Source organism: Abramis brama (assembly GCF_963993115.1).
Source record: "Abramis brama genome assembly, chromosome: 4".
NCBI classification, from domain to species: Eukaryota; Metazoa; Chordata; class Actinopteri; order Cypriniformes; family Leuciscidae; genus Abramis; species Abramis brama.
In genome coordinates, this window is record NC_139966.1 from 43,982,199 (window position 1) to 43,994,471 (window position 12,273).

Genomic DNA, 12,273 nt, shown 5'->3' on the forward strand with positions numbered 1-12,273 from the left:
ATTTGGTTTCACAAAAGAAAAAATGTGCAGGTACACACAAAAACACAGAGAACTGCCATAATTACTAAAATACTATTCAAATACCTGTAAGAATTCACATGTTATGTGTTTGTTATGTGTGAATTAGCCCAGGAATGCAGCTATGTTTGCTAGCTGGTCAAAGGACAAGTTAGTTAACCCTTCTAAATATCAATAATGACAAACTGCTGCTTCTTGCTTTCTTGTTTTTCCAAATTCAGTAACTTACTTGCGGGAAAGACCATGCTAGCCCTGCAGAAAAAATGCTAAATGTATGTGAATAACATGAATGAATATCACAGGAAATATTGAATAATTGTTTCAATGAGTCAACACTAGGGGGCACTACAGAGAGGTACTTATTCAAAGCAAGGCTGAACCAATGCAGTAACTTTCCAAATGTTATTTTATAAATTAATACAATGAACATAAACTTTTTTTGTTGCCTTTTTTGTATCTTTTTAGGCTATCAAGCGTGAGAATGAAAGCGCGAACACAAGGGAACCACCCTTGTGTTCTCGCTTTCATGCTCATATGGAGGCCTGTCCTGTCAATTTTAGAACCCCTCATTTCCTAAACGTGCACTCCAGACCAGGCCCTAATCGTTTGGGGCAAAAACAACAACAGCAGAGCCTGAGTGCTCCACAACCTCAAATATGGCCAGGTTAGTACTGCTATACAGTCATTTTACTGATATTTTTTCATCACTTAAATGCAGTGCCATCACTTAAATGCAGGCAAACTTTAACAAAGTACCCTTGCTATACAATTAAAATGAAAAGGAAGGACATTGATACACATGATATATCAGTTATCATTCTGTTATTTGACATTTTTTATTTACCATTATCGGACGATACTGAATGTTTAATTGTGCTTGCTGATTCCACCATTTAGATTATTTTGCCATCATCATCTAAACACTTATTTCTTTAGCCAATCTCAAAATGAACATACATTTTTCATATCGTACAGTATAATGTTGTGATGCCTAAATTTGCCTAAATTCACAATTTTAGTTTTTATTGCTTTATTAATTTTTAATTTTATTTAGACAAAATTTTATGAAAATGTAATATTGGCTATTTATCTATTTTTGACCATAATATGAAAATAATTATTGGCTTATCATTATTATAATTTTAATATCGCTTAACCCCTTATTTATATTAAAGGAACACAACGACTTTTGGGGACTTTAGCTTATTCACCGTATCCCCCAGAGTTAGATAAGTCCATACATACCTTTTTCATCTCTGTGTGTGCTGTAACTCTCTCTGACGCACCCACCGCTACTAGCCTAGCTTAGCACAAAGAGTGGAGGTAAACAGCTCCAGCTAGCATACTGCTCCCAATAAGTGACAAAATAATGCCAGCATTTTCCTATTTACATGTTGTGATTTGTATAGTCACAGCGTGTACAAATAACAAGGTCACATGAGACACAGCCATCTTCTAACCGTATACATACTGGGAACTATATTCTCAGAAGGCGAAGCACTGCTACTTCTGCGGAGTGATTTACTCCAACTCTGAGCGAACTCTCTGCTCCTCACCACGGGGCTTCTCAGGTGCTGCGAGCAAATCACTCCGCCCAAGTAGCAGTGCTTTGCCTTCTGAGAATATAGTTCCCAGTATGTATAGGGTTAGAAGATGGCTGTGTCTCATGTGACCTTGTTATTTGTACCAATGTAATACAAATCACAACATGTAAATAGGAAAATGTTGGCGTTATTTTGTCACTTATTGGGAGCAGTATGCTAGATGGAGCCGTTTACCTCCAAGCTCAAGCTAGGCTAGCGGTGGGTGCGTCAGACAGAGTTACGGCACGCACGGAGATGAAAAAGGTATGTATGGACTTATCTAACTCTGGGGGATACGGTGAATAAGCTAAAGTCCCAAAAAGTTGGCGTGTTCCTTTAAGAGAAACGATTTGTATTGAATAACAGCAATTGTCATTCAGTATTGAAATGATCTTCCTTATCAAAACACACTCATAACCCATCCATGCTTTTTCTCTTTTGCTCAAATTAAACAAAATGGTCTGAAATTTAAAGTATGAATCTAAATAAATGTCATGTATCCATTATGCACATATTTTGTGTGTTTACTATGGCGCCGCCCTCCTGGTGGCTTGATACTTCCATTAGGCCTCTGCTGTGGTGTGAAGGTATTTGGGCAGGATTGGTCATTACCGTGCATCAGGACCCTGTCTTTCAGAGCAAGCTTGGGAGTCAACAGAGATGGGAGCATTACTCTACATCACAGGCCAAAACTAATTATACAGCCATATGGTGCTCAGAGACTCTAACAATCAACCCCGACCTGCCTTTAGCTCCCCAAGGAGAGAGTAGGGGGGCGAGGCCACAACAGTGCGATATGACACATGTCGTTCACACACATACATTGTGTGTGTGTGTGTGTGTGTGTGTGAGACTGTGACAGATGGACTAGGCAATGGTATTGTAAGAACAGCAGTGCAGCTATGTGCTTTCCAGCCTCTCTCTCACTTTTTCTCTTTCCTCTCACTCAATCCTTTTCTCTCGCTGTTCTGTCCTCTGACTCCTCAGTGACACAGACTGAGTGGAACAAGAGCGTATTGTGTAGGGGCCTCTGGTCTGCTTCAACACAGGCCCCTGCTGGGGGGACTCACACCATACTGGCCTGGGGGACAGCATTCGATAAGGGACAAGAGCCAGAGACGGTTGGTTTATTAGTGAATGTTTTTCCCGTTAATTCCATGGCCAAAAACAACACAAATCTCCACAGCATGAAGCTTTCAACCTGGCAGGGCTGTGCAGCATTCAAAGTTTAGTTGAGATTGTTTTTCTTCAATTAAGAATCAGTTCCTACATTTGAATCGAAATTTAGACAATTTTATATTTATATTAAGAAATTTGAACTAGAATTTATTTTTAATCATTTATCATAACAAACCTTGCATACAGTTTAAAAAACAAAAAGGTTTATAGACGATAGATAGAAGGATAGACATACAGTACGGACAGACGGACGGACGGATGAACAGACAGACAGACAGATAGATAGATAGAGACGGGCAATGATAGATAGATGGATGGATGGATGGATGGATGGATGGATGGATGGATGGATGGATGGATGGATGGATAGATAGATAGATAGATAGATAGATAGATAGAGACAGACAGGCAATGATAGATAGATAGAGACAGGCAATGATAGACTGACAGACAGACGATTCCTTGAATTTGATTTTTTGTGGGACCCACTAAGGTTCTTTTATAGCACATACTCAATAAGCCCAGTGGATATAGGGCCCACCCAAAAATATTTAGTCCCAAACTCTGTTAATTTTAGCCACAACCTTTGTATTAACAAGACATATTCACCAAAACATCATTTTTTTCATTGTGGTTCCATCAGCAAGAGAAAGCCCAGAAAGGAATACTGCAACAGAACAGTCTGTTAAAATCTCTCCCAGCAGGCATCAGCATCAAGGGCCATCGAAGAAAGAGTGGGGCTTGGCTCATTTGTTTGGTTTGCTGTCATTGCATCCATAATTAGCTATATGGGGTTTCTAATCCCAATTATGAGAATGAGTTCCTTCATATAGTGGTCGCAAGTGGTAATTATCATATCTTAGAGTCACTCTGCATTCTGAGCTGGGAACTGGACAGCTGCTCCTGCAGAGGGGCAGAGTTTTCAAGGGGAAGGGGGGTGTCCGGGGCCCTTGTTAGGAACTAGGGGCCCGCAACAGGCAAAACACTGTTTGCTCTGAGGCTCAGTGGAGTAGGGCAGCGTCAGCTATTGGGCTGGGTGGCCTTTGCCTCTCTCCTCTCCTTTTTAGCTGTAAATGATGATGAATACGCTTTCCGCCTGACCCTCATGCAGGACCCCCATGTTAATTATTCAGGACCTCTTTTTGTGTGTGCCCCGAACAATGCCTGTCATTAAGCCTGTGTGTGGATGTATGTGAGTGTGTGTTTGAGTGTGTCTTGTTCATCTCTACATGAGACAGCTGCAGTCTGGGTGCTCTGTGCTGCGCTATGGTTTGTTTAGTGAAGGATTTCTGCTCTTGTGCATTAGTGATGCACTTTCTCATTTGCATTTTTGAGTAAAGATTCCCCAAACCTCACTCTCCAGTGCAACAATAACCTTGACCCAGATGTAATCTCTCCTTTGTACAGGGTTGTCCAATCCTGCCCCAAAGGGACCACCATTCTGCAGAGTTGAACCTCCCTGCCCTGAACCTCTGCTACACCTTAGAGATGGGTTGACCTTATATTCACGTTCATTTCAACCTCTTCTTTCCCCAGATGTCAGGAGGCACCAAAACATGGATAATTCCAGTAAGAATAAATCCAATGTGTTTCTGCTCCATGTACCCGGATCCCCTACTTCTCCAGCACCCCCAGCAAGTCCTTCTCTGACTCTCAAGTTTGTTGATGAACCTCAGAGTTCCCAAACCCCCAATACACACTTCCAGCTGACAGATGGGGAAGAAGATGCATGCCCTGCTCCACAAGATCTGAATCAAGGGCACCATGAAATGGCTGAAGAAGAGACAATGACACCAACGACCCCAATATCCATCCCGACAACCCCCAGCATTCCAGCCACCCCAACCACTCCAGGCACCCAAAGAACCTCAAGTACCCCAATCACTCCAGACACCCCAACATCTTCTGTGACCCCAAATTCTCTTTCTGATTTCAGCCGCCCTTCGTCCAGCCAGTTCAGCCGTAGCACAGACCTGAACAGTAGCTTCTCGGACGCCTTGTCAGGTATCGGTTCTCCTTATACTGACTTAAAAATACAAATGGTGCAATAATTGACTTATCTCTGCACTCTCTTTATGTTAACAGTGAACTTCAGTGTTGACCATTATGCTGATAATAGCACCGATGACGAAGATAATCATGCTTATGACCTCAACCAGAATAATGATTATCAAAAGGGCTGCTCTACTTCTCTCCCCGAGCTTCACTTCAGCTCTGCAGGAAGTTGTAGCCAGGCCAACTCACAAATGGACGTCCTTCAAGCACGTCTCTCCAGATCTCTCAAGTCCTGCAAACAAGAAACACCTTCCACTTGCTTGCCAGACACTCCAATTTACATCTCCAAAACTCCTAAATCACGGCAAACCTCAGCCGCCCGATGGTCCACAGATGAAAGCCTGCATGGACGCCTTGGTTCCAGCCAGTCTGGCCTGAGCATTCAGTCTCAAAAGCCTGATTGCTCAGCAGCAGATAGTCCGTCAGAATGGAACCTTTGGCCTGTGCTTCCTCCCATTATGCCTCAGGAAGATGAACTGCAAGGTGAGTTTTAATGGGATATAAACATTATTGTTCTAAATATAAGCTATAAACTATAATGACTATAATGACTACTTCATAATAACAAGAAGCACTTCAGAAAATTGTCAGCTATTAAGAATTGTGTAAAACTTAATATTGTGCTTTGATGTTTAGCAAATGTTTACTGGAAAAGTTTTTTTTTGTTTGCATTATAATGCATATTGCCATTTTTAGATATGAATTAAGGTTAGTCTGTTAATGAACATGACTCAATGTTTGTTATTCTTCTGAGATATTTTCAGAGATTGCATTCCTGAAAGAATGGCAAAATCTGATCTCACACACACACACACACCTACAGACACTGTGCGCTTTATTAGACTGACTCTTGTGTATTCGTGCACACACGCTGGGGGTCAGTTGGGCCAAATAGAATTGAACATTCACCGTACCTCAAACATGAAAGAGAACAAAAGAAAATCAAAGTCCTACATCATGACCATGAGCTTCAGCTTTCTCTAAAGAGGGACTAAGTCATAAATATGGCAAGGAGCTTTTCTCTTCTCTTCTTTACTGAAAGCAGAGGGAAAGCGAGGGGGTTCTTTTGATAGGGAATCAGGCTGGTACCGTTTGATTCCCCAGTTCAAAGCGGCCAAGGCCTTTACAATGGGGGATGTTGTGGGGGATGAGGGAGGGTGGTGGTGATGCCGGCTGCGGCGTGTTCTTCCCTCTTAGCTTCAGCCTCCCGCGTTCCCTTCTTTCTTCCTCTTTTCTCTCTCTATTCTCTCCGCTCCCTGAAAAGCAGACGTGTGGAGCGGCGGTCATAAATCCGAGCTGACCGCCGCCTCTCTGACGGGTGAACAGTGAGTGAGCCTCAGCTACAATGCGTATCTCTTAGATGCGCTAATTTACCGTCCAGTCAGGAAAAAGAGCCGGGCCACTGACATCTGACTCAAACTGAGAGTTCATGAAAGAGAGCAAACAATTCAGAATTTGCAGAGAGATTGCTTCGTCTTTTCTCTCTTTTTTTTCAGAGAAATGATAGTGACAATCTGTGCCTTGTTTACCAATTCATGGGGCCAGACAGATAAATATATCACTGATATGATAGTGAAGCTGTGGTTTAGTGGGAAATGAAATGCAACAGAAGGACAGAAAATTACACTTGGGTGGGGTGGGGGTATCAGTGACCTTTTCCTAACTTGTGTGTGTGGTTGTGTGTATACAACACTATAGGCTAGTCTAGGGTAGTCTAGTATTTTTGAAAAAAACACCCGCTTTCTGTCACCCCCCATGCTATGGTCCAGCAGTCAGTGGCCAACCCTACGGCAACCTTTTTCAGTCCCATCTCAAGAGTGTAACTGTCCTTGACAATGAGCGGGACCCCCAGGCCTCACTGAGACCCCCCCTACCACACACACACTGCCTGGCCCTGACACTCTCCATACCATTTGGCCAGAGAGGGAAAGTAAAAAAAAAGTTGAGACACATATGGATTTCGCACTAACTAAAGAGAATTTGCCACTAAGCATTCTGACTCAACCATTTAAACATACACACACAACCTTTATGATCAGGCAAATACACATTTTCATAACACTGTCCACCGGAGTCAGAAATGTCCTTCTATTTCTGCAAAAAAATATATAATAAATATATATAAAATACAATATAAAAAAAATACTTGAATGAGGATGAAACTTCTTTTACATCTGATTTCTGATTGGTTAGCAAGGAGTGTCACACAAAGGCTTGGGGTCATATGGAGTGTAACAAGGTCAAAGCTAAAATACAATAGGCTACTTTTATTCTGCAAGGATGCATTAAATTGATAAAAATTGACAACTGACTTTTAAGGACATTTATATAAATAAATGCAGGCTTTTATTTTTATTTTATTTTATAAAAAAAAAACACTTAACATCAAACTTTTGAAGTTTAGCATACATTCTGATATACATCTAACATTTACTGTATATCATTCTCGCAATTGTGACTTTCTGTTACACAAAGAGGTATATGTTTATTCTAAACTTTCTTACAAATATATATATATATATATATATATATATATATATATATATATATATTTTTTTTTTTTTTTTTTTACTGTGAGGCGGAAAGGAAGCTTCCATACATATTAGCCACATAATGAACAACATTCACCCTTGAGACAGCAAATAAAGATATTAGACAGCTATAAACCACTAAACACTTAAGAAGGTCTTTCATGGAATAGTATTAAATACTGTAGGTAATTGATAGATAACAAAATAATAAAAAAAAAAAAAGAAATTCACAATGGGGCATTTTTGCACAAACATTTTGATTACCAAGGCATTTCTGTCACCTTTCAGTGGCATTTTACCCCAAGATTTGTGATGCTGCCTTCATCCAACCTATAGGTTGGTGTACACAAAATCCATGCGCACTCCCTTACATTCACATATACCATCTCAAGAAGCACTTGGCTGAAGATGACGGCAAGCTTGACAGCACCAATATGCTTTGAAGTGTCGAGTCAAGTCCCTCTATTGTGCATGTGAGTGGTAAGCCGAGGCCTGCCTACAATAGCCGTGTGTATGTGTGTCTGTGCAAGTGAATATGGAAGCCTTGGTTGAAAGGCCTTGTTTGTCTATATACAGTACCAGTCAAAAGTTTGGAAACATTACTATTTTTAATGTTTTTGAAAGAAGTCTCTTATGCTCATCAAGCCTGCAGTTAAAAAAAACAAACAAACAAAAAAAAAACAGTAATATTATGAAATATTATTACAATTTAAAATAATGGTTCTCTTTTTTAAGATACTTTAAAATGTAATTTATTTTTGTGATGCAAAGCTGAATTTTCATCAGCAAGTACTCCAGTCTTTGGTGTCTTGTGATCCTTCAGAAATCATTCTAATATGCTGATTATGATCAATGTTGGAAACAGTTGTGCTGCTTAATATTTTTTCTATAACCTGAGATACTTTTTTCAGGATTATTTGATGAATAAAAAGTTAAAAAGAACTGTATTTATTTAGAATAGAAATCTTTTGTAACAATATACACTACCGTTCAAAAGTTTGGGAACAATAACTTCTTTTTTTAAAAGAAATTAGTACTTTAATTCAACAAGGATGCGTTAAATTGATAAAAGGTGATGGTAACGATTTATATTGTTAGAAATGTTTTTATTTTGAATAAATGCTGTTTTTATGAATAAATGCTGTTAACGTTTTACTCATCAATGAATCCTGAAAAAAGTATTCCAAAAAAATATATTAAACAGCACAACTGTTTCCATCATTGAGTATCAAATCATCATATTAGAATGATTTCTGAAGGATCATAAGACACCAAAGACTGGAGTACTTGCTGATGAAAATTCAGCTTTGCATCACAAAAATAAATGACATTTTAAAATATATTAAAAAAGAGAACCATTATTTTAAATTGTAATAATATTTCATAATATTACTGTTTTTTTTTTTTTTTTTAACTGCAGGCTTGATGAGCATAAGAGACTTCTTTCAAAAACATAAAAAATAGTAATGTTTCCAAACTTTTGACTGGTAATGTATATATAGAGTCTGAGTTGAGAATAGAATATAAAAATTACAAACTAAAGTTGTGTACACAAGCGACTTGTGTAGCGTTTAAAAGAACAAAGTTATTACAAGGCACTCAGCATTTTAAAAGACTGTATTTGTTTATACGTTTACCACGGAGGCTATAGACCAAAAGTAATTCCCAGGAATTGAGACAGTGCTGCAGGGTAGGGTGTGATGCTGGTTGTTGTTAGCTCATGGAGGTCGTTCAGCCCGGGGCATAATAAAACCGTAAGCTGGTATGACAGCTGAGGAAATAGGTCAAAACTTTCATTGCAATAAAATGCAAATTCCATAGAGATCTATAGAGAGATAGACTCTATAGAGAGATGTTTACACAGTATATTGCGTTTGTATTTACACACATTATGTGTTTGGGCCATTTCAGTGCCGTGTATAATGGAAGGGACCCCTGACTCCCAGTCCAACGGGTCCCAGTCTGATATTTTTGCTGAGCTGGATGATCTGGCCCCTCGCTCAAGTTCCTGTGTGTCCCCAGACCACCCACCCGGGAGTCAAACTGACCGATCCTCACCTACCACAGGTAATATTGGACTCAGTCCAAACAGAAACTTTTTATATTGTCATTCTACTATGCAAATAGTGTAAATAAATGTATTCCTGTGATGGCAAAGCTGAATTTTTAGCAGCTCTTACTTCAGTATTCAGTGTCACATGATCCCTCAGAAATCAATCTAATATGTTTGTGGAAACCTTGATAAAAAAAATGTAAATGTTTTTTTGAGTAATAGAAAGTTCAAAATTATAGCATTTATTTTAAATAGAAATATTTTGTATTTGTAACATTATAAATGTCTTTTGCTTTTTTTTTGCTAAAGTATTTCTTTAAGAAAATCTTACCGATTCTAATCTTTTGAATGGTAGTGTATAGTGTATATATATATACAGTAATGTTTTTTTATATTTCTGGTAGCTCTTTTTGGTTCTTTAAATCCCTAACCCTAAATATGAGCTATTATAATGTTGATGCTTCCCATTAAACATAGGCTCTCCATAATGACAAATTTCATCCATTGACTTTTCTGTAAAACACAGAAGTTGCTCAATATTTAAAAGTTGTTCCAAGTAATCAGATTATTGTATATGCTAATTGTGAACGAGGGGGATGGCACAGATAAGCATGTTTGTTTTAAAGCTTGCATACTGGTTCAACATGCCATATTCATTTACTCTCTGTTTCAACAGAAATGGCCACTTGTAAATAAGTCCGGTCAGGTGTGGAAAAACTCAAATATTGTAACGTCCAAGAGATTAAAATCAATTGCTGCTGTGTAAACTTCATTAACCAGTGTGCTAACCTGCCTAACCATTGCCTCATACGTTGCCCTGCAGACATTTTTTCAAATCTGTTTGTTGTTGTCAGAAACTTAATCCTTCACTTAGACACTGTCTTCACTCTGCCCTGAGGATTATTGCTGTGTGTCTATGTGTGTACCTGGTATTCCCTACAATATGGGGACCAAATGTCCCCACAAGGATAGTAATACCAGTAATTTTTGACCTTGTGGACATTTATTTGGTCCCAATGAGGAAAACAGCTTAAAAATCATATGAAAATGGAAAAATGGAAAATGTTTTTTTTCTGTGGTGGGTAGGTTTAAGGGATTGAATATACCGTTCCCTTTCGAACAATCAGTCGTATTGCATAGCTATACGCTATGGCAGGGCTATTCAATTAGCTTCATTCGAGGGCCGGATTATCAAATCGAAAAGTTGAGGTGGGCCGGTGGATTGGTTTGGGGGTTTAGCTTATTTATTGAAACATAACAGTGTCAATAAATAAGTTAAAGTAACCCTAAAAAAGTATGGTATTTACTTGGAAATGTGGTACCTAACAGTATGCAGATATATAAAACCATAATAAATAAAAACTTGATAATTTACAGCTGTGTACAACTATTTTCCTTGGAACAAATAGCTGTTGGTGAGAAATAATAATTATTTTATTTATAATTGTTATGCTTAAATGAAAATATTATAAGACAGTGGGACTTAATAACCAGGCTACTCACTCCCACTGTATAAAAAATGCCTAAACACAAGTTAAAGACTATACGCACCTTTACAAAGAAACTGACATAATTTCATAACAAACATTAATTATATATTCCTCTACCCACCTAATAAATCTAATGAAATATAAATCACTATATTTACTATTATACTATATAATATTATGTTACTATATACATTATATATGCCACAATGTTTCTCCTGCTTTCCTCATCAGTCTTGTTGGGAATGTTGAGTCTGTTTCATCCGATTTAATACTAGTTAAAATCATCGAGTGATTTGTGGTTTGTAACAGAGAGATTTCTGTCGAACTGAAATGCTTCCCACTGGTTGTCGCAACGCTGTTTAATAATAGTGTCCGGGACCGGGAGTAAACGTAACTCTGTGCTGGGCCGTGTTGAAACAACTAGTGAAATAACTAAAAACAGCGCTATTTGTTGTTACTGTACTGACCGAGAAACCGCTTCAGATGATTCAGTGACGGAGCGGTCCGAATGATTCCGAATAGTTTTAGACCGTTATGCAAGCGCGTTTAGATATCATCGAACCAAAAGAATGATTCATTCATGAATGATTGGTATCGCTGGTTCAGTCGACATAAATTCGGGACACATATAATAACTGCTGAAATATTCGCACGTAAAACGTTTCTCAGGTCAATCGGAGCGAGTATCAATCTAAATTAGCCGCACCGCCAGGAAAAGAGGAGGAGGGAGGTTGGTGCCGTCGGGCCGGATGGAGATGATTGGCGGGCCGCATTTGGCCCGTGGGCCGCCAATTGAATAGCCCTGCGCTATGGGAAAATTCATTTTTCTCCGAATACTGAAGCCTTTTATATAATAACGCAGTGCTATTGCACAGCCAGTATAGTGCTGAGACTTACTCTTTTTCTATTTTTCTAAAAGAGCAGCGACGTTGTTGCAAATGTTGCGCCACGGCTGTGGCAAATACAGAGCCCCTCTGCAAGACGAGGATGGTTACAGTGAGTGCGTCGCCTGCCTGGGCAAGGCCCGCATGGACGCCGCTCTCACAGAGTCGAGCCGAGCCGAGTCGACCCCGCCCCCTTCCCTTTTAAGCAATGCAGCGACTCCAGAGCTGGAATTGACGCCGAGTTGATCCGCGTCCTTTCCAGATCATTCGATGAGCTCGGTCTCGCCTGAGGAGCCAACACGCAGCCGCCTGGATGAATGGTTCCTGCCAGGGCGCCAAAAGGCCCCTTGCCAGAGATCCACACCGTTCTTTCCAGAAGTTTACGAGGAACTGACCAAGTCATGGCGCGCCCCCTACTCTGCCCGCCTACAACTTTCCACCTCAGCAGTGATCTGGAACATCGGCGTTACCGAGGAAAAG

The 12,273-nt window shown here is 39.5% G+C and overlaps 1 protein-coding gene across 1 annotated transcript in view; it reads left to right on the forward strand.

Annotated features, from left to right (window-relative positions):
* The first annotated feature begins 550 nt into the window (after window positions 1–550).
* Window positions 551–12,273, forward strand: part of LOC311081525 (uncharacterized protein) — a 39,767-nt gene continuing 28,044 nt past the window's right edge. Inside the window, exons 1-4 of the mRNA XM_084112074.1 lie at window positions 551–682; window positions 4,317–4,784; window positions 4,866–5,318; window positions 9,278–9,433. Of these exons, the coding sequence (XP_083968200.1) occupies window positions 553–682; window positions 4,317–4,784; window positions 4,866–5,318; window positions 9,278–9,433 (1,207 nt within the window). The 5' untranslated portion in view covers window positions 551–552. The remainder of the gene's footprint in view (window positions 683–4,316; window positions 4,785–4,865; window positions 5,319–9,277; window positions 9,434–12,273) is intronic.